The sequence below is a fragment of the Oxyura jamaicensis genome, chromosome 1, assembly GCF_011077185.1.
Source record: "Oxyura jamaicensis isolate SHBP4307 breed ruddy duck chromosome 1, BPBGC_Ojam_1.0, whole genome shotgun sequence".
Classification (NCBI taxonomy): domain Eukaryota; kingdom Metazoa; phylum Chordata; class Aves; order Anseriformes; family Anatidae; genus Oxyura; species Oxyura jamaicensis.
Genome location: NC_048893.1, coordinates 176,308,961 through 176,332,814, shown reverse-complemented (window position 1 = coordinate 176,332,814; position 23,854 = coordinate 176,308,961). Strand labels below are relative to the sequence as shown.

Genomic DNA, 23,854 nt, shown 5'->3' with positions numbered 1-23,854 from the left:
ATGGAAAAGGATAGAAGCTTTTATTAGTATATTTAGTTTTACATGCAACTATTAATTTAAAACGTTACGTATGCATTAACACGGAGATTACAGAGGCTTCCACTACTTAGTTTAGCCTACAGTGAACCTGCTGCCTTTCAGAAGCCAAGTCCTCAGCTTCACGTTCTGTGCCCTTGGGCTCTTCAGTAACACGTGGGCCGTGTGTTGCAGGAAGGAGACAAGTTAAAGCAGTCAAGTGGCATAAGAAAACACAGGCTAAAAGTCACAGAGTTACATACGATCTTTTCCATCTACTGTATCTCAAAACTAGTTACATTATAGATTTAATGTAAGCCACCAAATAAAAAGTTACAAGCCAGATCACTGAGTTCCCAACAACTTTTCAGAACACACAGAACACGTTCAATAGAAATAATTTTAAAAAATGTTTTAAATTAACTTCCCTAAATTACCTAAAGCAAACTAGAAGCCTAATTGATTTTAGTCAGCCAAATTTTAAGCTTGAAAAGAGATGCTTTGGACAACTGAAGACAACAGCTAGTTTCTCAAAATACACGATTTAAGAGCATGCAATGCACCTGCTTCTGGCAAAATACTGCCACTACACCAGTGGCACGAACCAGCTGCTTCATCCTATTTGCAAAGCCCTGAGGATCATCCTTACTGCTTCTGGTGTCCTAATGTTAAATCATTGAAATCAGTGAGTTTGGTAACTTTGCGCTAGGTGCTAGACTCTTCTAGTATTAATGGTGAGTTTTAACTGAAGCAATTGCTTTGTTCAGTAGCATTGTTTTGTAGTAGTTGAGAGGGCCATAATGAAAATGGCTTTAAACTAAAAGAGGGGAGATTTAGATTAGATGTTAGGAGGAAATTTTGCACTGTGAGGGTGGTGAGGCCCTGGCACAGGCTGCCCAGAGAAGCTGTGGATGCCCCATCCCTGGAGGTGTTCAAGGCCAAGTTGGATGGGGCTTTGGGCAACCTGGTCTGGGGGGAGGTGTCCCTGCCCATGGCAGGGGGGTTGGAGCTGGGTGATCTTTAAGGTCCCTTCCAAGTCAAATCATTCTGTGGTTCTGTGAAATAGCGTTCTCCGTTGCTTGCCATGGGCAGCCTTTATGGCATGTCTATTTGGTGTCAAGTCTTTGTGGTTAAAAGAAATAGCAGGCACAGATCTGAAGAAAAAGCTGGGCACGTACAAGTTGGAGATGGAGAAAAACATCTGAGAGACTATTTGGATACAAATGAATAAGTCACGAGAAAAACAAACAGCATCTGTGATCACTGCGTTACTGTGTTCAACTTAAGGGCGAACCACAGATGGGAGACATACAGCTCCAGTTCTCTAATTCCAAAGGGATACGACAAAAATAGAAATAGCCCAGAGAAAGCTATCAGTGGTGAGAACAACTGGCATACGGGAGTGCTTCCACAAGAAGGCAGGCAGCAGACTGGAGACCTTTCACCTCACTGAAGAGAGAACCTAAAGGGAGAGAATGTATGTTTCTGTAAAACTGGGAATGGCAGGGACCTGGAACGGCTCAGTCCTTTTTGACTAGTTTGTTGCAAGAGCTCCTCCTGGGTAAGGTTTAGAACCAGCTTAGATGTGTTTTCATTATTGACCTCGAAATTAAAAGTAGCCTTGATTGTATCAGAAAAGAAGAGTGTCTTCAGGAAGAACTGAGCTGCTGAAGTAGCAGGGAGGTGGAGAGGGGACGGCTTCCACACAGCAGAATCACAGGGCTGCGCGCCTAGATGCCAGCACCAGAATTTCTCCTGTAAGCTGAGAAAAGGATGAAATAATCGATGCAGCTATGAAAGAAGCAAGCGTGACCTAAGGTCGTGTCACACGAGGGATTACGAGCAGCGATGTATTAGTTCCGCTCAGATGAGGCACTGCCAGAACCTGTGTTGAGGGAACTCTGCAAACAACAGGCACTCCCACTCCAGAAGAGGAATTCAAAAGCAAGAACAGGAGACTCAAGGGAGGAGCCTGGCTTTCCGCAGGCAAGCAAAGAGGAAATGGGGGGAAACAGCAAACGCCAGCTTCAAGCACTGAACTTGAGTGTTAGCTGACTTGCTCCCACTTCCCTCTCTTAACAGCTATCAACCTTTTTCTAACTTCTGCTTTTATCCCTGTCAAAAGGGTGTAAGAGACCCACCTAGCTGTAGTTGAAACATTACAACTAAAAAGTTGTAATGCTGCTTAAGTAGCTGAGACTTGAGTTCATGCCCTAGAGTTTCCTTCCGCTCTGGTGCTCCCAAGTGACTGCTCTTGCACATTTTCATTGCATTCTTTGAGCATTCTCACCTCCCTTTCCATAAACCTACTAAAATTGCCATCAAAGTTCCAGGGAAGCTCCATTTGTAGTGTTCAATGCCCTTGACTGGAACAGGGCAGCCAGTCCCAACAGCACTCGTTGGAAAGCTGCACAGCTGTGAGAAAGGGAAGCTGCCTTCAGCAAGCCTTCCACATGCAGGAGGGGAAATAACTGCAGAACAAGCAGCAGCACACCCTGCAGGAGGGAGGTTCCTCTGGGACCAAGGCCCTGTGGTCCTCTGAAGCTGTGGAGCTGGGACGGTTCCAGCTGGCCTCACAGCTGACAGCCAGGTTAGACACGCCGTGCTTCTGGTCATTCAGGTAGCAACAACTTCTGTTCAGTTACTTAGATGATGTTGAGAAGCTCCATGGAATTGTCATTGTAAACAGTCATTTTATGATCATTTAAAATTGTGAAGATCATTCTGGCAGTTGAAGAAAATGACTCGAATGACAACACAGTCATTGGTCAGAGCTGACACGGGTTCGTGAGGGGAAAATCCTGTTAACGCGCTTCTGCAGAAAGCTCTGGGGGTTGTGGTCACAGCAAGCTGAACACCAGCCAGCGGCGTGCCCTGGCAGCCAGGAGGGCCAACCATACCCTGGGGTGCATCAGGTCCCTTCCACTCTGGGACATTCTGTGGTTCTGTGATTTTATCAAAATCCTCAGAATAACATCACTGCCAAAAACCATACCGAGTGCTGCTGTTCTGGCAGCTTACTTCACGTACCTGAACGAATATTTGTCAGTATATTTTCAAACAGCCCACAGTCAAAGAGTGACATTACTGTCTCTTCATACTCTGCAAGAAGAGAGAATACCAGAGTAAAGGTTTATGCAACACCTGAGTTCATGCACTGCCCAACATTAAATGTAGCACAAAATAGTAATTAATTACAGCAATTGCTCCAGGTTTTAAGATAAGCAAAGACACACATGTCCATATCACTTCTAATTCTGTACAACTGTTTTCATGAGACACGGCTATCAGTGTTTTCCGTTCACCGCCATCCCAGAATGATGCCTCTGCTTCCTAATTGGGGGATTTTGTGTTTCACCTCACTGGAAGCCTACGGATTTTGCGTGACCATGAAGAGGTTTGTTTAATGGTGAAGTCCATTGAAACCCTGATGTGTCCCGGACTTCAGTACTGCCCCTAGCACCGTGCCACACGAGCTGCTCATGACAGAGATTTGGCCAGGTGTGACATTTCACTGTCCGTGCACGTGCTTCAGTTACTTGCAAAAATTAGCATTGCTTACCCAAAAGCATTGTTCGTAACTTTGTAAAGCTGGGAGGACAGCGGGAGAGGAAGGTTTGTGTGTGTGTTTTTTTTCTTTAAAAAACAGTTTTGAGAACAAAGTAATATTAGGGTGGAATCCTCCAAGAACAGTGTTTCATACAATACACACACACAAAAAATCCAAATGCACGCTATGTTTGACACTCAGGTTTTAAGTAATCATCCAAAGCGTTGAAACTTCCATACTCGAGGATTTTTCCCTCAGAAGAGCGCAGATTTAGACAGACAGCTGGTCCTTCCGTAAGAGCAACACGGCCCTACAATCCCAATAAAACCTTCCTGTTCTCTTCGTAACCGCTCCCTTCTTCAGAGCGTGGGAGTAGAGGCCTGGGTTTATGCCAATGGCTAAAAGATGGCTCCCGAAAGCCCTGTACCTGTTTCCGAAGTGTTGTCATCCATCAGTTTTTCCTGTGCCAAGTGCAGCGTGTCCAGCATTTCTTCAAAGATGTCATCCAGCAGCCCGGCCTGCTTGCATTTCCTGAGGAAGTCTATTCGGACTGGTAAAACAGAGCACACGCACTCTTAGACACGAGAGATCCTGAGCACAGCTGCGTGGGCTTCACCCACTCACTTCAGAAATTAAAACTTTGGTTCAAGTCTCCCTTCTGGTAACAAATACACGGGTGTCTGAGTCTAGCTACCTGCTCAGCCCTTTGCGGTGGGAACAACGCTGTGCTCGGGTGAACACGAGCATCGTGCTGGCTGTAAATTCATAAAAACTCTAGACTTGGCTTTGTTCATCAAAAAATGAATGCCTCCCCAACTCCAAATGCATCATTGCTAAAGCCACCCGATAACCCGTCATGTAGAAAAGCAGATGATTTGCTTTGCTTTTTAAAGGACAGAAAACAGCGCAAGAAGTGAACCAGTATGGGACTTGGTAAGAGAACTGAGGTTACGTTTACTGCGAGTGAGCCAGGCATTAACCTCATCTATTGATGTAACCTTGCTGCAGTCCATTTTATGGTCCTGCTTTGTCAGATTTTTATTGCCAAGGAAATAGGTAGTTGTATTTTCTTCATCTCGGAACAGCAGCTCAGCGAGAGGTTTCAGTAAGGAGTCCCTGTGGACCGCGGTGGGAATTCAGTGGGCTATTCAAAAGGAAAAAGCTATCAGACCGCTCAGAGAAATCTACCAGCCTCCTTTAAAAACAATGTTTTTAGAGCTTTCTAAACTTCTGAGCAGCAGTGTGACTTTGACCAGCAGGACTTTGGGATAACACAAACTGCAGAGCTGAGGCAGCCGATTTCACTGTTACCGTCGTGTTAACCAACCTGCGTACACCTGGGATTAAAAAGGTAACAGAAAATAGCACGCAGGGGCAGCAGTAACTGCAGCAGCATTTAGAAAGCCTGGTTCCTGCCCAGGGAGCCAGAACGCTCTTGTTCAAGGTGCTCAGAACAACCTGCTGTGCAATTAAAACCTGCACGGTCATTCTGCAAACCAGGCTCTTGCTCCCTTATTAGAACACCGGGTCATTCGGCTCGGGCAGATAATAAAAAGGCACATTTTCAACAGCACTGCTTCCTAACACCTCCAAGCTCCGAACATCGACACAACAGCTCACGGTATCACGCAGCTCTGCCGTACAGCCAGTCCCACCTTTATGCCTGCTGTTTTTCCTTTTTAATATTCGTAATCTGTTTTCTTCTGCTGTTTCTTCTGTGCTCTGTAAGAAAATCAAGACAACGTATTTTTACATCGTAGGGACATTTACTGCTCTCTTTTCAGTGTCTTAACCCCGTATTAGCAGAGAGAGAAAAAGCAGCCCAGATTTCTGTGAATAAAGTCAGCTTCCCCACACACTTAAGTTTTTAAAGGGGGAAGCAAAGATTATTTCAAAGCAAAATCTCCTAAGAAAAGCCCATGAGGCTACCCTGCCCAGGTACTACTATTGCACTTCCACGATGCATTCAAATAGCACCGATGGCTGCTGCTACCTCTCAGTGCAAGTGACACCTAATTCTCCAGGCCAGATATAATACTAAAAATGATCTGAGAGGAGAAGAGGAATATTGTTCTCTTCCTTTGGACAGGGTGCAGTCATTCTCTGCTGCTCCAAACCATACCTCAGTTCTATAAATGATTCTTCTCTCTCCTACAAAGCCCCACCAGTAATAAGAGCTGCACCACTGGGTTTATCCTGCAGTGCCTAAACGTACGTGGAACTCCCCAGCTTCTTTATCTGCAGTGTTTGTACTGATTTCCAAAACCATTAACATGGAGCAGCAGAAACAGCACGTTACCAACGGTCACGGGCCAAACGGAGCTCAGTTACACCACCGGGAACCTGAGTGGATTTACAGCTGAGAAATTCTTGGGGACAAATAACTTTCTGTAAAAATGCCACTTCAGAGCTGCAAAGATCATCCATGTCCTCTGACCTGACCTCCCTCTGATCTACAGACCTGGAGGCCAATCCCGACCCCCACCAGTCAGCAGGAGTTCGCTTGCATAGTTAGTGGAACCAAGAGAATCCCCATAAACTAAGCTGTATTTCCTGCTTTCCTAACAACAGCCCCTAAAACAACTCCCCTTACAGCCAGAGGGATGCTCCAAGCCCCTGGGAAGGCCACCTTCACCCAGAGCTGAGACCTGCCCGAGCTACAATGAAAACCTGTGGTGCTTACCATAAGAACAAGCGCTAGATTAAAAAGGCCAAGTGACTTAGCAAAAACGGTCTTCACAGAAACCATAAAAAGCCCTAAGCAAATCTGAGGGCCTCAGTGCTTCCAAGAAAAAGGAACGCCAAAGGAAAGCTCCTTCTGGCATGTCAAGATCACAGCCGCTGAGTCAGCCTGGTTCAGAAGCTCCCATCACACTTGTGCCACACTGCCTGAGGGCAGCGTTGGCTCTGCCAGCAGCAGCTCTGAACGCTAACGGCTTTGTTGGCTTTGTTCTGACAGAACGACAAGATCAAAACAAGGCAGCTGCAAGGGAAAAGTCGTCGCTTGTGTGAGAAAGTCTCCTTCTCAATGCACTGCCAAAAATACTTCACTGAAGCCCTTTGCTGTGGCAGACGCGGGTTTCTGCTTTAGAACTACCGAATCCAGAATTACCATTTGTTTCGTGAGGGTGGAAGACTTCAGTGCGTGTCTTTTCCTCTTATTAGCTGCACCTAGAAAGCAAGAGACAACAAGGTAACGACACGTCAGCCTTACGCCGACAACTTCCTACAGCTCAAGTTGTCCCCTTCCCCAGCAAGCTACGGAAGTCAGACACTTTGGGCAGCCATACAGTCATACATCTCAGCTTTCCCCAATACCTGGTATTTCCGTGGAATCCATCTCATTTCCACGTAAGAAAAGGTACAAGCCTGAATCACTAGGAAGCGCAAATCACTGCAGCATTAGCATATCACTGCCTTTTAATCCCGTTATAAAGCAAACCCCAGATTATAATGTAATATTTTTGACCGTGGCAGAGGGAACTGATCCTCCCTGGCAGCAGCACCACCTCTACATGGTCAGAACTTAAGGCAAAATGTGATAAATTTACAAAAGATGATGTTATTTCCCCACCAATCCTTGTTTATGTTAAGACACTCTCAGAACTAAGGCTCCACAAAGAACTATTTCAGGTGTCCCAAAGGCATACAAGTGGCATTAATTTTTCTTTGCTACATCTACCTCCTGGACAAGCTCAGGAGCTCCTAATCAGAAGCTATCTTACTTGTGAGCTTTTCCTATTTAAGCTGCAAAGCGCTTTTAGTGACGTTGTAGGAAGATCTCTGCTTCCATTCTGTGCCCTATCAGCACGCAGCCGGCTCCTTCTGTAACTGGCAGCTGCTGCAAATAGCTGCAGCATCCCGAGCAGAGGAGGGAAACTGGCAAGGAGCACGTGCCAGGGGGCAGAGAAAGCTGCAGAAGAGAACCACCACCCAAAACCAGAGGGTTTTCTATGCCGTGGGGTTACATGCCCCTCTCTTTTTTAACTCCACGTGACTTGGGTAATGCACGGAAAGTTAATTCCTATTTAGAAGTCATCTTAGGAATGGGATGTTACTGCTGGTACAGAAGAGGCTGTCAGAACAAGCTCTTTTTTTCCCCTTTTTGTGGGGGGTTAGGGAGACAGTGCTTTACATTTGCTATTTTCATGGCCTGAAAGGAAATCGTTGGCTACCATATCACCTAAAATAAAGCCAGGTGGCCTATTTTGGAGCAAGCTGGGAACTGCTGGTGTAGGTATCGAGAACAAGGGGATGTCTTGTAGCTTTCCCCAGGCTACCAGGGAAAACGTGCCCGGAGAGGCAGCCCTTTTACAACAACTCCTGTTCCCACACAGCCCAGTCTTGGCTCAGCCTGCCCTGGGGGGAACGGCGGAGCTACTTCACTTCACTCCTGAAAGTCTAAACTCTGCCGTGGATCCGCAGTGCCTCTATCCCCACCTATTTTAGCTGCAAACAGGAGGGCCAGGATCGGGTCAGAGAGCACCTGGGGCTGCAGCCAAGGCAGCAGCAGCAGCCACCCGCTCGGCCTGGCTCCTCCGAGCACCACGCATGCAGCTGAGAGCTGCTCAGAGGCAGGAGACGTCGGGGTTCTTGTGGAACCAAGTGTCATTTACCCGCCTGCTCTCTCGGACGGAGACGGGAGGAGCTCACTGAGGAGGCAGAGCTGCCAGAAGAAGCCACTTACCCCTCTTACACAAAGGGTCTCCACTTCTAGTGCCTCTGTCAGACCTCCACCAGACACAAACGCTTCTCAGGGAACTTCCCATACACGGAAACCTTCAGCCTTGGAAGGTTTAAGTCCTCCTTATGAAGGAGGTGGTCTACAGGGCCGGGCCGATTCCCTTCATCTCACGTCACGTTGGAAACTAAGCAACCCCAGCCCTCTTTAGTCCTGAGGTGGGACACTGCGGTCACAAACCAACAGATTGGCAACCATTGGGCCACAGAAATTAAATTAATTTAAAAAGAGGGAGGGAGGGTCAGGCCCCAACATTATTGGTAAGAACAAAGCAAAGTTAGTAGGTGAGAAGGAAGCTGCGTGTGGTTAGAGAGCCGCACCACCAACGGGTGTCAGACTGTGCTGCAGGGTAAGAGGCCCTGCATGGCCAAAAGTGATGATGAGAACCACCGCAGCTGGCCCTCGGGTGGTGTTAGGGTGGAGCCAGACCGCCGAAAGGATCAGCCAGGGTTAGTGTTGTTGCTCAGTTGACTGCATTAAATTCGATTTGGAAGCAAAGGCTACTCAAGGACCCACTCCATTTTGAGCACCTGCGTTTGGCTAACTCAGGGATCCGAACCCACATGGTCAATTCGGTGAGATTCCCAGCTGCCTCAGTCAGCAAGCACCAGGACTGCCAGATTAAACTGCATCTCTGTGGCAGAGGAAGCGATCCTTAAGCAGGGAGAGAATAACCCTTTGGTTACGCTTAAAAAGCTCTTTGGGATCCTTCAGAATGAAAGGCTGTGTTTTCCAAGTACCGCAGTGGGTACAGAAGATGCAAGTGTGAACATTTTAATGTAACTGCAGGCACAAATCCCAAGGTGAGCACTCCTGTAACAGCCCTCGCTTTGCTAATCGGGTGCAAGCTCGTGCATCCCTCATGAGCACGAGCCTCACGTTTCACACTCATTTTTACAAGCTGCTCAGCCCTGCCTACAGAATAACTCCATGAAGGACCAGGTCCGTGTCAGTTTTGAGGGAGATTTGGGGATGATCAAACGCAAACATTTCCTAATTCAGAAGCCCTTCATGCTTTCTGTCCGTACCCCTGGATTTCAACCAAACCCCTCCTGCAAGATTCGAAATCCACCGCTCAATAGAAAGGTGGAACAACATTTGTTGTGTTCAAATTAGTTATCAACTGTAGGATAAAAACTATTAAAACAGATAAAAATCAACGAAGCCATTAAAGAAACTCACCATAGTGATTGGTCCTATTGCCTGGGTCATGTTTTGGGCAGAACACTCTAAAATTTAAGTTCGGTTTTAAGAAAAAGAGAAAAAGTATTAATAAATACGTAAACAGAGTAACGCTGACTGATTTCAACAAGTATTTTCCCCTCTATTCATTAAGTGTAAATTGAAAGACGTTCTAAAAAACTCTCAGGGTGGTTGTTCAGCATTACCCACTTGGGAGAGCAACTGCTGTGACGTCTCACACATGCACAAGCTTCTGGTTTTATTTTTGGAGCCTCAGCGGGCTCGGAACTGATAATTCAAAGCTTCGGTGTTCAATCGCCCCATCGTGTTTGGACAGTGTAAATCGTGTCAGCTGCATTTCGGCCGGTGGGGCTGCCAAACACTGGGGCAGCGTTTGGTCTGGGGTACTCTAATCTCATTTAGTAACTTGTTTTAATGCCGTCAAGATGAAATCCCAGAGTACTGATACTGCTCAGTTGTAGCTTCTGCTGCTCTGCCCCCTTGCCCTGTCACAGTCAGGACAGGTCCCAGACTTGTTTGCCAGTCAGCTTGGATTTATAAGCCCCTCCTAACACGCTGGCATCACCACACAGCAGCGTGTTGCCACATACAGGACATTTACTTGTTTGGAGATCCCTGCCCTCACTTTCTATTGCCCAGTGCTGATCAGGTCCCCAAAATTTGGTCTCCAAATCCTGAGGAAGTAGGGCACGCCTGTTGGAGGTCCAGTAGCTTCAATCTGTCCGATCCTTTCATTGCTTAAATAATTTAGAAATACATGAGATAGTATTTTATCCTTTTTTAGGAGAGCAATGTGAATTCCTTGGAACAAATAAAAACGCAGCTGGAAATCCTCTTTATCTTCTGGATACCATAATGTGTAGAGAACAAAACCCAGCTTCTCTAAGATGCCTTTCTTACAGAAGGATCCCAAATCACTTTTTAAACAAAATTGCCTTGTCAAGAGTGGGGTTTAGCTGATCTCTTCATTACAAATCTCTATTTGCCAGGACTAAAGCTCAAGTGTTTAGAAGCAATTTTTAAAGGGAACCGCATTTAGTTGGCCATTTTGTTATTATTGTCATTTTTTGTTAGAAAAAAAAAAAAAGTGCTGAGCTTAGAAAAGTAGCCTGTTTCCTTGACAAACCAGGCTTTTTTTGCCTGAAATTCATTTTGATGCACAAAAAAAAAGATCTATACATGCTTAAGAACTCAGTCAGAAAACTACACACTGGAGGCACGCTATTTACATACCTAAATTTCTAATTTCCCTACCATCATTTTGGGAAGATGGCACTAGAAATGATGCTCGCTTCCCCACCTGTGCTATTACTTGCCTTTTGCAAAGCACTGCATGCCTTCTCTTTTTTATTCCGCTCTGTTTTCTCTGACAACCACAGCTGATGATCTCAGTGATGGCAATTCATTTAAAAACACCAGCTCTCCCCCACTGAAGGGATTCTCTTTCTTTTAGATACACTTTTCAGCACATTATATTTCACCATGAAGAAGTGCAGGGAAGCTGTCAATCCATGGCCACTGTTTTTCAAGCCTTGCTGCTCTGCTCTCCAATAGTTTCATGCCAGCTACAAATTTTCTCCTTCATTTACGCTGCTGATACAGTGCAAAAGGCTTTAGATTCAAGTTCCTGGGACTTGCCTCACCACCCTTCTCTTATCCAATCCTTTTTCATGTCGGTTTGCTATAGTTTTGCTCCCAGCACAGGACAAGCAGCTAGTCTCAAACAATGACTTAACCCAAGGCATTTTACGTTCAGGGTCCCTCTACCTAATGTCCGGTATCACCAGCTCAGAAAAACACCAAGACAAACTACATAATTAGCTACAACGTTAGCAGTTTGTATACGGACAGCTAGCAATACCTTTCATTCCTCATCTCGAGAAATTCACCCTTCTTAAGCCCAAGGTGTTTCTAAAACACCACGAGTCATTTATTCTGCAATCACACAAGTTCCTACCTTTCCATCTACACTCCTTCACGAGCTTTGCAGGCTCCAGGGAATTCTACAAACGTTAACCAAACATATCTTCCTACAGAGCTGGCCCTACGTCCTTACAGAAAGATCTATTTTGGAGCGAGCCCTACCAAAGCAGACAGGACTGCAACTGCTTTGGGTACAAAAGGGCCCATCTTGTACTACTAAGGATTAGACAGTCTACCAGATTAATCTAAGACTAACGTAGCCTGTGACCTCTTGGCCTTAAACAGAAGTGGGTGTTCTGGGTTGTGTCTACGGGCCTCAGACCTTTACTCTAACTTCCTCATTCCTTTTGGAGTCCTCGTTTCTCAACCCCTTTCCTCTGCAGATTATCATTCCTTCCTCTGAACAACTTTTTCCGTCTGCTATCTGCAATGTAAGCAGTCCGAGGGCTGCAGGCACTAGGGCTAGCAGCACCAGGACAGAAAATTTCCTTAAAATCTGTTTAATGATGTTAACGCTAGCAACGTACTTGAAATGTATGAAGATCTTGGATGGGAACACAGACTTCTCTGCTAGCACATGGATGGAAAGTTACTAGCATTTGTCTAACATGAACAGATCCAGAAGCACGACAGCCTGGTCTGAGGCAAGAGAAATTGAGAATTTGAATCATTTCAAACTTTAATAAAACTTTAATAAAAACCTATGTCCTTGAAGACTAACTAGGTAGCCAGTAAAGACGGGCTTCCTCAGTTTTGGTCTAGTGAGCTTTCAGCTCAGTCCCTGAATAGATTCCTTTCCACTGCTGTGACAAAGGAAAGCATTTCCCCACTGCTTGTAAACAGAGGGAATCAAGCACTAGTGACAGGTGGAGCAACACTTGAAGAGAACGTATTTCCTTTTTAAAAATAGGGAGTTAAAAAAGGGCAATTTAAGTCTCTCTTCCTGACAATAACACCAAAATCCTGACAATAACGAGTTAGAAAAGACTTGGTTAAATACCGGTAGACTCCGTTTACTTCATCTGTTTCTATCGCTGCGTCATCGCAGAGCGCACAGAAGTAGTGGTAACTTCTGCGACAGGCTCTCTCCTCGCATCCCACAGTGGCTCCTTTCTTGCGACAGAAGTTGCACACCTACAATAAAACGATGGTTAGCAGGTAAGCATCCCAGATAGCTACTGAAAAAAAAATCTAGACTTACAAAACAAGTGCTACGTTCTGTAGGAAAATTGAGTATTTCATTGTAAGCCTTCTCTGTGGAAGGCATCGGGCAGGTTCACAGCAGCAAACTCCTACCTCGTCCGTCATTTCAGTCACCTTTCTGCTATTTTACCTCAACCGCATCACTTCACAAATTAAGCAGGACAAAAAGAGCCACGTGAGGGAACTGGGCAACTTTCCCCCTTATCCCAAATCTGAACAAGTTATTTCGATATTTATTGGAATGGGTGCTTATATTTATGTTCACAGAATCGCAGAATGTTTGAGGTTGGAAGGGACCTGCGGAGATCACCCAGTCCAAGCCCCCTGCTCAAGCAGGATCACCTAGAGCACATTGTGCAGGATGGCATCCAGGCAGGTTTTGAGTATCTCCAGAGAAGGAGACTCCACAACCTCTCTGGGCTGCCTGTCCCAGTGCTCTGTCACCCAAACCGTAAAGAAGTTCTTCCTCATATGGCGATGAAACCTCCTGTGGTCCAATTTATCACCATTACTCCTTGTCCTATCACTGTCCACTACTGAGAAGGGTTTGGCCCCATCCTCTATACATTGTCCCCTCAGGTATTTGTAGAGGTTGATAAGATCCCCTCTTGGTCTCCTCTTCTCTAGGCTAAACAGGCCTAGCTTCATTAGTCTTTCCTCATGGGACAGATGCTCCAATCCCTTAATCATCTTTGTGGCTCTACGCTCTCCAGTAGCTCCATGTCCCTCTCGTCCTGGGGAGCCCAGAACTGGACACAACACTCCAGCTGTGGCCTGACCAGGGCAGAGGAGAGGGGAAGGATCACTCCCCTTGCCCTGCTGTCCACAGTCCTCTTGATGCAGGCTAGGATCCCATTGGCCACCTTGGCCACCAGGGCACCCTGCTGGCTCATGGTCAGCCTGCTGTCCACCACACGCCCAGGTCCCTCTCTGCAGATCTCTCCAGCAGGTCCCCCCCAGCCTGTACTGGTGCCTGGGGTTGTTCCTCCCCAGGTGCAGGACTCTGCACTTGTCCTTGTTGAACCTCATGAGGTTCCTCTCAGCCCAGCTCTCCAGGTCCCTCTGAATGGCCGCACGGCCCTCTGGTGTGTCAGCCACTCCACCAGGCTTTGTGTCATCAGCAAACTTGCTGAGGGTGCACTCTGTCCCTTCATCCAGGTCATTGATGAACAAGTTGAACTGCACTGGCCTTAGCAGTGACGACTGAAGCAAAGAAGGCATTCAGTAACTCCAACTTCTCTGTATTTGCCGTCACCTGCCTCATTTAGCAGCGCACTCATGTTTTCCTTAGTCTTCCTTTTGCTGCTGCTGTATTTGAAGAAGCCCTTCTTGTTGTCCTTGATGTCTTTTATTAAATTTAATTCTAACCAGGCTTTGGCCTTCCTCATTGCATCCCTGCATTCTCTGACAGCGTTCCTATATTCCACCCAAGTGGTCTGTCCCTTCTTCCACATCATGTACACTTTCTTCTTCTGTTTACGTTTTCCCAAGAGCTCCTTGCCCATCCAGGCAGGTCTCCGGCCCCCCTTGCTCATCTTCTTTCTCGCAGGGATGTGCCAATCCTGAGCTTGGAGGAAGTTGTGCTTGAGCCAACTCTCCTGGGCCCCGTCCCAGGGGATTCCTCCAATTAGGTCCCTGAAGAGGTCACAGTTAGCTCTCTTGAAATCCAGGGTTGCAGTCCTACTTTTTGCCCTGCTTCCTCCTCACAGGATCTTGAACTCCAACATCTCATGGTCAAGACTGCCCTCAACCTTCCCACTTCCAACAACCATCTCTGTTAGGGCCAGGTCCAGTGCCCCTCTCCTTGTTGGCTCACCTACCTCCCGCGTCAAGAAGTTATCCACAATGTTCTGCAGTAACCTCCTGGACTGTTTGTTCTGAGCTGTGTTGTCTCCCCAGCAAATATCAGGCCTCATCCCCTTCATCTTCCTGATCCAGTGGCCTGTGGTGTTGCTCAGGCCTACCTAACAGGGTGAGATGGGTGAGGGTGGATATCTCAAGCCACCTTGAACCTGGACTTGTTTTCGTTCATTCACATCCTTTCAGCTTCTGCCTCACGTCTGCTGGGGGATGGACACTGCATTCCCTTCTTATTGGCAAATTCCTGGTGCCTGTTACTGTTTCACAGAGGCCAGAGCTTGGCACCACCGCTCTATCTCCCTCTCTGAATCCCTGATGTCCCCCAGTTTTTCCACCTCTTCTTGTAGCTCAGCTACCACGCTGAGCAGGTCTTCCACCTGCTCACATCTCATGCAGTTGCTATCTCTGCAGCTGCCCAAAGGTGGTGTGAAGCTTTGGCACCTGGATGGCTGCGTGTTTTTTCGGAAGCTCAGTTTGGGTCCCCACCTCCTTTTTGGCAAGTGTGGATGTGGTCTTCTGCAACTGCTTGTTTCCGTAACCGTAGAATGTTCCCTAGACCAACTTCATAAAGAAAAGAGTTCCATCCAGGAAGAAGGGGGAAGGGGAGCTGAGTACAAAACCAACAAGAAAACCTCATATAAATAACCTTCCTTCTGCTAAAAAAAGAAGGTGTTTCCCTTTACACTTACAAAATTGCATCATTTTGTTTCTGGTACTAGCTGAGTTGCTTTGGAAAGTCTCTTCTTACTCTTTTATCTTAGGAAAAAAAGGCCAGAAAAAAAAATAAATTCCAATTAGCATGAAGAAAAAAAGAACCAAACTTCAATAAGTATAATGTCCAATCAATGCTTGCAACTCTCAATCTGTAATTTCCCTGATCTTAACACATCAGGAGGACCAAGTACTTTTCTGCATTTTTATTTCAAACTTAAAACTGACCAGACAGCTCAGTACTGAAGGGTGGCAGGGCACGTGCTATGAGACGGGACTAAGTGCAGATTCCAGAAGAAACTGCCTTACCAGACGCTTTCCTCTCTTGAGTTCGTTCAGTACTGATTCCACATCAAACCTTATGTCCAGATTATCTTGGTTATACTCTTCAGATTCCACAAATCCTGATGAAAATAACTGTGGACAAAGAGATGATGTTAAGAATTAATAGAGACCTGGTCAATACATTCCAGAGAAAAGAAAGGGGGGGGGGTGCATCTGTTCTTGCACGTGGATTTCACCTCACCTGAAGATGAACCAAGAAAAGATAAGGTGAGAAGGTGAATTAGTAAGAAGTGTGAACAAAGAAAGCTCCAGGCTGCCCAGAGTAAGGAGCAGCAGCTGCTTGGCTGACAAACCTCCACACCCCAAACAACTTTTGTCTTCCCAGTTGCTCAGGCTTACAGTTGGATGCAACGTTTCTCCATGAATAAAATTTTGGTACAACCCAAAGCCTGGGGGGTACCCACAAAAACGCACACTTGTGCATTCACACCACTTTAATTCCCATGGAAGCACTGAACCATGACAGCAAGCGAGGAAGCGGAAGTTATCTGCAACCGTTTTTGCAATTATGCTGTAAAATTAATTTCAGCCGAGCCACCCTTGTGTGGGCTGGTCACCACAGTCTGCCTGCTCAGGTGATAGCTGGCTGGAAGAAGCCAGTGTGCTCTTCCTAAAGCAGACCAATTAGTCAAGATGTTGGGTTAAAAAGAAAAGAAAACAAAACAAAACAACAAGAGTTCCAACATTTAACCAACATTTACAGCCCTAATAAAAAACATTTTAGTTTCCTACAGACGTTAAGCACGTGCAACATGCCACCCATCCGCATCGTGGCAATTCCACTCTCCCCCAGTAATTTGGTTTGCTGGGCACTTAGTGACACCGACAACGAGAAATTTGTGAAGATAAGCAAGTTTGTGCCTGTTTCATGAAAGCGACTGGGCCTCATTCCAGTGTGAACCAGACCCGTGGGTCTGGATTCCCATCAGGTAACACGCAATAGCCACTTCGGGCTGTTTGTGCAAATATGTGAGGAGTGAGGCAGCAATGAAAGTCGTTCCACTTTCACAAATTTTGTGCATCTTACCACAAATCTAGCTTTATTTCCATTGCCGTCTCTTGGCTAACAATGTACCTATTTTTATTGTTATTTTTGAAGCCAAATTTCCTGCAGTCAAACTGCAGAATAGCGTGAACTTGAAAGACTATTTCATGTTTCAACCGAAACAAAAAAGGACAGACACAAAAGTCACGGTAAAGTTAAAAAAAAAATCAACAGGCAGCGGAGACGTCCACTTTTGTGCTTCTCCGTTCCCCTTACGTACTGACCAACTTTAAAAAAAACCACTCACCAAACAATCCTGATGAGCTGCAATGTTCTGCTCTTCGGCAATGTACATTATAGAGCCAGCCTCCCCTTCCGAACAAAACGCACACGTTCTTCTCACCATCTTCGCCATTAGGAAAGCACCTAGAGCAGGAAGACTGGGAGAAAACACAAAGCAACTGACGCAATTGTCCTCCGCCAGGCAGGATGAGCAGAGGAAAGCAGAGCTCATGAGCACTTGACCTCTAACTGCTCCTTCACCTACACCCCCTGAAGCCTGGTTCTTTGCAACCAGAACGTGCAAAGCCTGCTCTTGGGACAAGAGGTGGTGGGAAACAGGCTCCCAGCAGTTAGAGCAAGGGGAAAAGGGGCTTGCCCTTGAAAAGTCACTAACAAGTCATGGCAGAAGGCACAGAGCTAACAAAAGGACTGCCGAGCTTGTTCATCAAATATATGCTCCAACAACAGCCCCGAGAGCAGGCCAGCAAGTCATGCCCTCAACATGAAACTCCTTTTATTTGGGGGATGTTGGCTGTTCGTAGCAGTGTCTGCCTTCAGCTAACTCTGCCACACGTGGGTCTGCAAGTCAACCAAGGAGACAAAAGGGCTCTCCCCAAACTCCTCTGGTGCCTTCCAGGAGTTGACAGAAAACAAGGAAGAAACACCAGTGCCTCGGCGCAAACACAACTAGCAAAGCAGTGTGAAGAGGCTTACAAATGCAAATAGGAGAAAAAAGAGAGCCAAACATGTGAGACTTTAACACTCTCTCAATGAAGTAGAGCGCTGACATGAGAAAAAACAGCTTATCTACGTCCTGGAATTCACTCCATGGACATCTATCCTCTTTTCCTGGCCATATCCACTCAAGTTTTACCCATCCTTCTTCACACAGCCTGCTTTTTCTCTTTCCCGGTAGCCACAAAAAGTTTAAGACCACCTACTTCTTTCACAAAACAGTCTAAATGTTTCTGAAAAAGCCTTTAACCCCACCCCCACCAGGAATTTAGGGCATCACTCCACACTTTAACAGCAGAAGTTTTACTTTGTCTGTGGTTTCTGTGCAACTCCACTGCAGAAATCTTCAGTTTCCCACTCCCACTAGGTGTGATACTCCAAACGCTGGAGACGTCACCTCTGACAGCCCAAAGGCCTGTAGGATAAGAGTAAGAAAAGTCTGTGTTTACTTTTAAGAAATAAGAAGATTTGGAGTTAAATTACTCTAGTGACAGAGAAGCAGCAAGTCCCAAGTACAAGCCAGGCAGGAAATCTCACAGCCCAGGAAATCTTGCACATATTTCTGTGGCTTTCAACAGTCAACTTCTGTCTTTGTTGGTTCCACCTCCCTTCCATAAAATGGAGGAGATAGTCTCAAGTGAGAAGAACTTCAGAGTATAAGGGGATTTTTTTCCCTTGGCTCCGCCACAGAAACTTTACTTAATCTCAGGCAAGCCACTTTGCCTCTACACACATCTCTTTTTTTCCCCACATCCTTCTACATCTTGTAAGCAAGGTGGGGTAGGGACTGATTTCCACTGCCCAATCTAAACAAACAATGAGCATCATGAGTTTCAAAGCTTAGGCATTAAATAAATGCAACAGAAACAAGTGGAAATGTATAGAAACATTAGAATTAGAGAGGGATAAGCCAGGGTTTGGACGGTTGGCCCCCCAAGTCGGGCAGAGTTCTGTGCAGCGGGTCGGTACCTGAAATCGATGCATACATAGGCCCTGCTCAGGCCCAGTCAGAGGATCTGTCCCTGGGAAGCTGGTGAGAAAGGTGCTGAAGCTGGAGCCTGCAGTCCCTGATGCTCTTTCAGGCTCTGCGGAGAAATCTTGGTGCTGAAAGATAACCAAGGACTGTCTGTCAAGGTCAACCCTTGGGTTACTCCAGGGCCTTTGCCAGACCCCTGTAGCAACAGAAGGACAGCTCTCGGCCACTCCTCACTGCAAGAGAAGCCAGCCTGCAACCACTGCCCCTGCACTTTTGCTTTGTCCCTGTACTCTTCCCTAGGTTTCTGCTACTGATTACCATCAGGAACATGATAAAGAGCTAAATGGGGCTGTGGATCCAGCTGGTTTCTCCTAAGTAAGAAGGGAAAGGCTAAGGGCGTGGTTTCAGTTTAATTCTGTTTTGCCTGAATAACCACTCACTTTTTGACACCCAAGGTATGTGTGTGAAGGGGCAAGAAATCATTGTTCCTTACTCAGCTCCTCCAGTAACACCCATGGTATCACAAACCTGTTATTCTTTCTCCTGCTGCCTGTTTTTCATCTTCAAGAATTTGAAACTATTTAGTAGTTCCTCGTACAGAAGCTGCTCCACATCTTTGTTCACCCTCATCGCTTCCCAGTCTCTTTTCTGCTCCTGCAATAGCTCAAGAGGAGCTCTCTGTATTCATTTTTTTCTGAACAATTCTTAATATTTCACATATTGGACTGCTTCTGAGCATGGAGCTGTCACTGCCATAGGACAACGTACTGTAGGTCTCAGACCTCTTTCCTACATGGTAGCTGGCAGACGGTACGGAAGGCAGTGTTAGGACTGCTGATCTGACACACACATCGTCTTCCACTTATCAGTGCTGGATTTTCTCAGCCTTAATTTTATAGTCAAATGACTCAGAGTCCTGCAATTTCTGACAAGCGGCTTTCACTTGCACACAAAGTAAGGCAACTAATTCATCTGTAAGAACCGCAGGCTCTTCCACTGCCCTCCACTAATGATGGAAGGGATAAAGCTGTAAAACAGAAGGTTGAGGGGAAGCAGTCATGGGAAATAAATAACCACGTGTCTCAGGATGCTTCTCTAACCCTGTGTCATTTCCTACCAACACGCCCTATTAGCTTTGCAACAACGGCAAACAGGGAGAAAGCAGTAAATGAAACAGAAAGTAAAAGGGGGGTGAAGAAGGGTGATTGTGCAACTTCCAAGTATACCTTGCTGAAACCTTCCTCATTTAAGCATTTCCTCTCCAGAAGCTACTCTGAAAGCATCCTTGCAGGTACATGAACTCATGTTACACAGAAGGAACCAGAGGCAATAAAGACCACTCAGCATCTCTGTAGTAGGGTGAGGAGAAGACAAGCTCCCTGACTTGCAGCATGCTGCCAGAACATGGTGCCCTAGCTGCTGTTCTGCTCTCCTCTCATCACAGTGAAGGAGTCTGTCTACTGAAGCAGGGAGAAAGATGGAAATTACCCCACACTTGTGGCTTCCAACACTTGTACTTTGTGGGGAAAGATGCAGTATGGCTCATGGGTATGACCTGCTGGGCATGACCTGCATAAGTGCTCCGCTCTCCCCCCAGACGTTAGCAGCATAAAGACATCCGTCCTTTATGAGGATTTTAATAAAACCAAAGAAATCCATCGTCCCCTTCACCTTTTATTTGATACAGGGGAAATGCTTTAATGGATATAGGGCATGAAAACGATGTTTTCTTTGAAAGGTAGACATGTCAAAACACCTGATCCCACTGATGGGGATGACGGGAGGGCTCCTCACCAGCCCTCAGCTCTCACCCTTTCCAAGGTGCTGGGGACAGCCAGCACGGGAGGCCCTCACCCACTCCCTGAAGGGGAACTGGGAACATTCTGGCAACTGGGAGTTCCCAGAAGGATGGAGATTCTCCAGTGTCTAAATAAAGCATGATCTGCTGTGGTAGAACGGCTACGAAGCTGGTGAAGGGCCTGGAGCACAAGTGCTGTGAGGAGCAGCTGAGGGAACTGGGGGTGTTTGGTCTGGAGGAGGCTCAGGGCGGACCTCGTTGCTCTCTGCAGCTACCTGAAGGGAAGGTGTGGGGAGCTGGGGGTCGGCCTCTTCTCACAGATAACCAGTGATAGGACTAGAGGGAATGGCCTCAAGTTGTGCCAGGGGAGGTTCAGGTTGGAAATGAGGAGCCATTTCTTCTCAGAAAGAGCAGTCAGGCACTGGGACGGGTTGCCCAGGGAGGTGGTGGGGTCACCGTCCCTGGGGGTGTTCGAGAGGCTGGACGTGGTGCTTAGGGACGTGGTTTAGTGGGTGACACCGGTGGCAGGGGGTTATTTAAGGCTCCATTTCCCCTCAGGGCTGCCGAGGGGCTGAGACCCCGGCACCAGGGGTACAGACACTGCCCCCCGCCCAGCCCCAACACCCTCAGGGACCCCCGGGGGGGGGGGCGCCCCCAGCCCCTCTCGGCCCCGCGCTCCCCTCATGGAGCCGGGCTCGCCCACCGCCGCCTTGAGGGGGGGAGCGCCACCGGCCCCCCACCTCGCAGGGTATGGAGGCGCCCCTGTCCCCCCCACGCCCCCCCCACGCGGTGCCCGGTGGTACTTACCGCGGGGGGCTCCAGGCCGGCCCGCACCAGCGGCCGCTTCCACGCGGGGGAGGGGGAGGTGGGGGGAGCTCGCGGAAGTGGGCGGGCCCAGCCGGAGCGCCGAGCATGCGCGCTGCGGAGCCCGCGCTCGGCGGCGCGGTGGGGGGGAATAGAAGGAGGAGAGCGGGGTTGGGTGGAGGGTGCGGGACCCGCGAGTCACGTGGGCAGGGAGCGGCTCTCGGCGCATCCCCCGCCCCTCGGGTCTGGACCGCGGGTTCGAGTCCCGCTCCCGGCAGTCCCGGGGGAGGAGGGAAGCCCTATTCCCCGCCCTGAGGCTCGGAGCTTCCAGCGGAGGCTTTGCCGGGGCCAGGAGGTTAAGGACGGGCCGGTTCCAGAAGCTCCTGCTTCTCCTCGCCCCATAGTCTGGTCCCCTCCTGCTGATGGTGCCCCCGAAGGGGTCAGGGTGGTTCCCTCAGTGTGGGACAGCCTGTGGCGGATCCCTGCCGGCCTCCTCGCAGAGCCCTGCTTCCAGCCCAACCCTCCTCCTGAGGGAACAGAGCTGGCAGGTGCTTCCCCTCATGGCCCTGACAGGCTGACAGGGCATCCCAAATGTGTCACCGTGTGGGCTCATAGGTGTCTTTCACCTGGGCCCACTCCTCCGGGTGCTGGTGCTTGGCGTCTTCAGATGACATTCAGCTGAAGACATGAGGGACCATGGCAGAAATACATAGAAAGTGAGCTGTGTGACAGCAAGAAGAGGAACTGTGTCCTAGTTATGGCTGGGACAAAGCTAATTTCCTTCATAGATGCTCACACAATGCTGTGTTTGGGATTTGTGATGAAAACCCTGCTGATAACCCACCAGTGTGTGGTTGCAGGGCTCACACAGAGCCAGGACTGTTCACAGAATCACAGAACTGAAGGGGTTGGAAGGGACCTCGAGAGATCATCGGGTCCAACCCTCCTGCCAAAGCAGGTTCCCTAGAGCAGGTTGCCCAGGCAGGCGTCCAGACGGGCCTTGAATATCTCCAGAGAAGGAGACTCCACGACCTCCCTGGGCAGCCTGTGCCAGTGCTCCGTCACCCTCACTGTGAAGAAGTAAGAGAAGTGACTGCTCTGCTCCTCGTGCTGCCCTGCCCGTGGCGATCCTGGGGTGCACCAGGAGCCCAGAGGGGACACAGCCAGGACAGGTGGCCCAAACTGGCCAAGGGGATGTCCCACAGCACGTGACAGCATGCTCAGCGATAAAACGTGAGGGAGAAAGAGGAAAGGAGGACATTTGGAGTGATGGTGTTTGTCTTCCCAAGAAATTGCTGCGTGTGCTGAGCCCTGCTTTGCTGGGAGCGGCTGAGCACCTGCCTGCCACAGTTGAATGAGCACTCTTGCAATGCCTATTGAACTGACACAGCCGCGATCTGCAGAGGATACATGCCAGACACCTCCTGCAGAATCCACACAAATAAAATTGCAAAAACAAAGCAATAATTAAAAATTTACCTTGTAAGGTGTTTTTAAGTATACAGGCTATGATTTCAGGTCTCAAATGTTGCAGTCACAAGCAGTGAAAGCATCAGACTGTGAGGGGTGTAAAAGCTGGTTTGCAGCAGCAGAACCTGGTGTATCCTCGCACACAGGAGGAGGATGAAGAAGCACCCCATCTGAACACAGAGCTGGTAAACACAGCTAGCCAAAAAGCCTCATCGTACCCATTATGTAGAGTAAAATCCACACTGATGACAGGCTCATGGATAGTTGCAGACCAGGTATTTTCTGCAGCAAGAAACAGCGGGTACTCTGCCTTTAGATGAGAGCTGGGACCGGAGACCTCCAGCTTCCACCTGGTGTGATGAATCCTATCCTATATGGAGGTCTCAGCCCCCTGAGGCTGGAGCTCCGCTCCTCCAGGCTGGGGAGAAGCAATCTCTCCCCTCCCCATGCAGAGCTGCAGGCAGGGCAGTGAGGAAGCCTCAGCTCCAATTTCTGCAGCAGCCCTGGGGGCTAGTGGGAGAGAAGAGCTGAGGTTTCGTACTTCGCAGAACGGTTCACAGGTCTGATCTCTCAGTTAAAGGTCCATTTTTAAAAGGCTTAAACTCCTTGTACATACCGAGATTATTGAGAAATGAGAGCATCCTGGAGATATAGGTAATGCTGGTGGCCCAAGCATGAAATCTTTTGTGATACGGTTCCCATTATACACCATCACCCCCTGTTCTTTCAGGTTAATGCATTCAAGCATGTTTTGGTGCACAAGGCAGTAGGTGCAGAGGTTTGAGACTCTCTCCCTGTCTGGTATTTTTCAGGCTGAAGAAAATCCTTTATGAACTTCCCTTCCCTCTTTCCTCCACACTATAAGGCCACAGTATGAAACCTATCCAGCCCCTCTACCTTGGGATACAGACCACGCTGCTGTTTCTCTCACCAGACCAAATCACAGACACGCAGCCTGTTTCACATCACAGCCACAATACCGATGTGCGACCACGCAGGGAGCTCTCAAAAACCCATACAGCACCTGTAGTGCTCTTAGTAGTGGTTACTGAGGAACCTGCCTGGGAACCTCTCAGAGGTGTCAATGAGTAAGTGAACAAACTTTAGAGGAAGGCATCTGGTGGGTGATGATGTGTGTGACGAGCTCTGTATCTCTCCTCCAAGCTGCCTTCACATGTTCATGCTTGAGACATTTCTGTAAGGATGCTTCTGGGCTGTAGTTTTGGCTGTGCCATGGAAGAGCAGGGGGTACG

The 23,854-nt window shown here is 47.9% G+C and overlaps 1 protein-coding gene across 1 annotated transcript in view; it reads right to left on the bottom strand.

The window, feature by feature from the left end:
* The window catches only part of LOC118173150 (histone-lysine N-methyltransferase SETDB2-like), a 44,555-nt gene that overhangs the window by 929 nt on the left and 19,772 nt on the right, over positions 1 to 23,854 (bottom strand). The window contains exons 15-22 of the mRNA XM_035337485.1: positions 16,844 to 16,976; positions 15,516 to 15,623; positions 12,433 to 12,566; positions 9,489 to 9,535; positions 6,678 to 6,736; positions 5,221 to 5,287; positions 3,993 to 4,115; positions 3,046 to 3,117 (exon numbers count right to left, since the gene is read on the bottom strand). Coding sequence (XP_035193376.1) covers positions 3,046 to 3,117; positions 3,993 to 4,115; positions 5,221 to 5,287; positions 6,678 to 6,736; positions 9,489 to 9,535; positions 12,433 to 12,566; positions 15,516 to 15,623; positions 16,844 to 16,976 — 743 coding nt within the window. The remainder of the gene's footprint in view (positions 1 to 3,045; positions 3,118 to 3,992; positions 4,116 to 5,220; positions 5,288 to 6,677; positions 6,737 to 9,488; positions 9,536 to 12,432; positions 12,567 to 15,515; positions 15,624 to 16,843; positions 16,977 to 23,854) is intronic.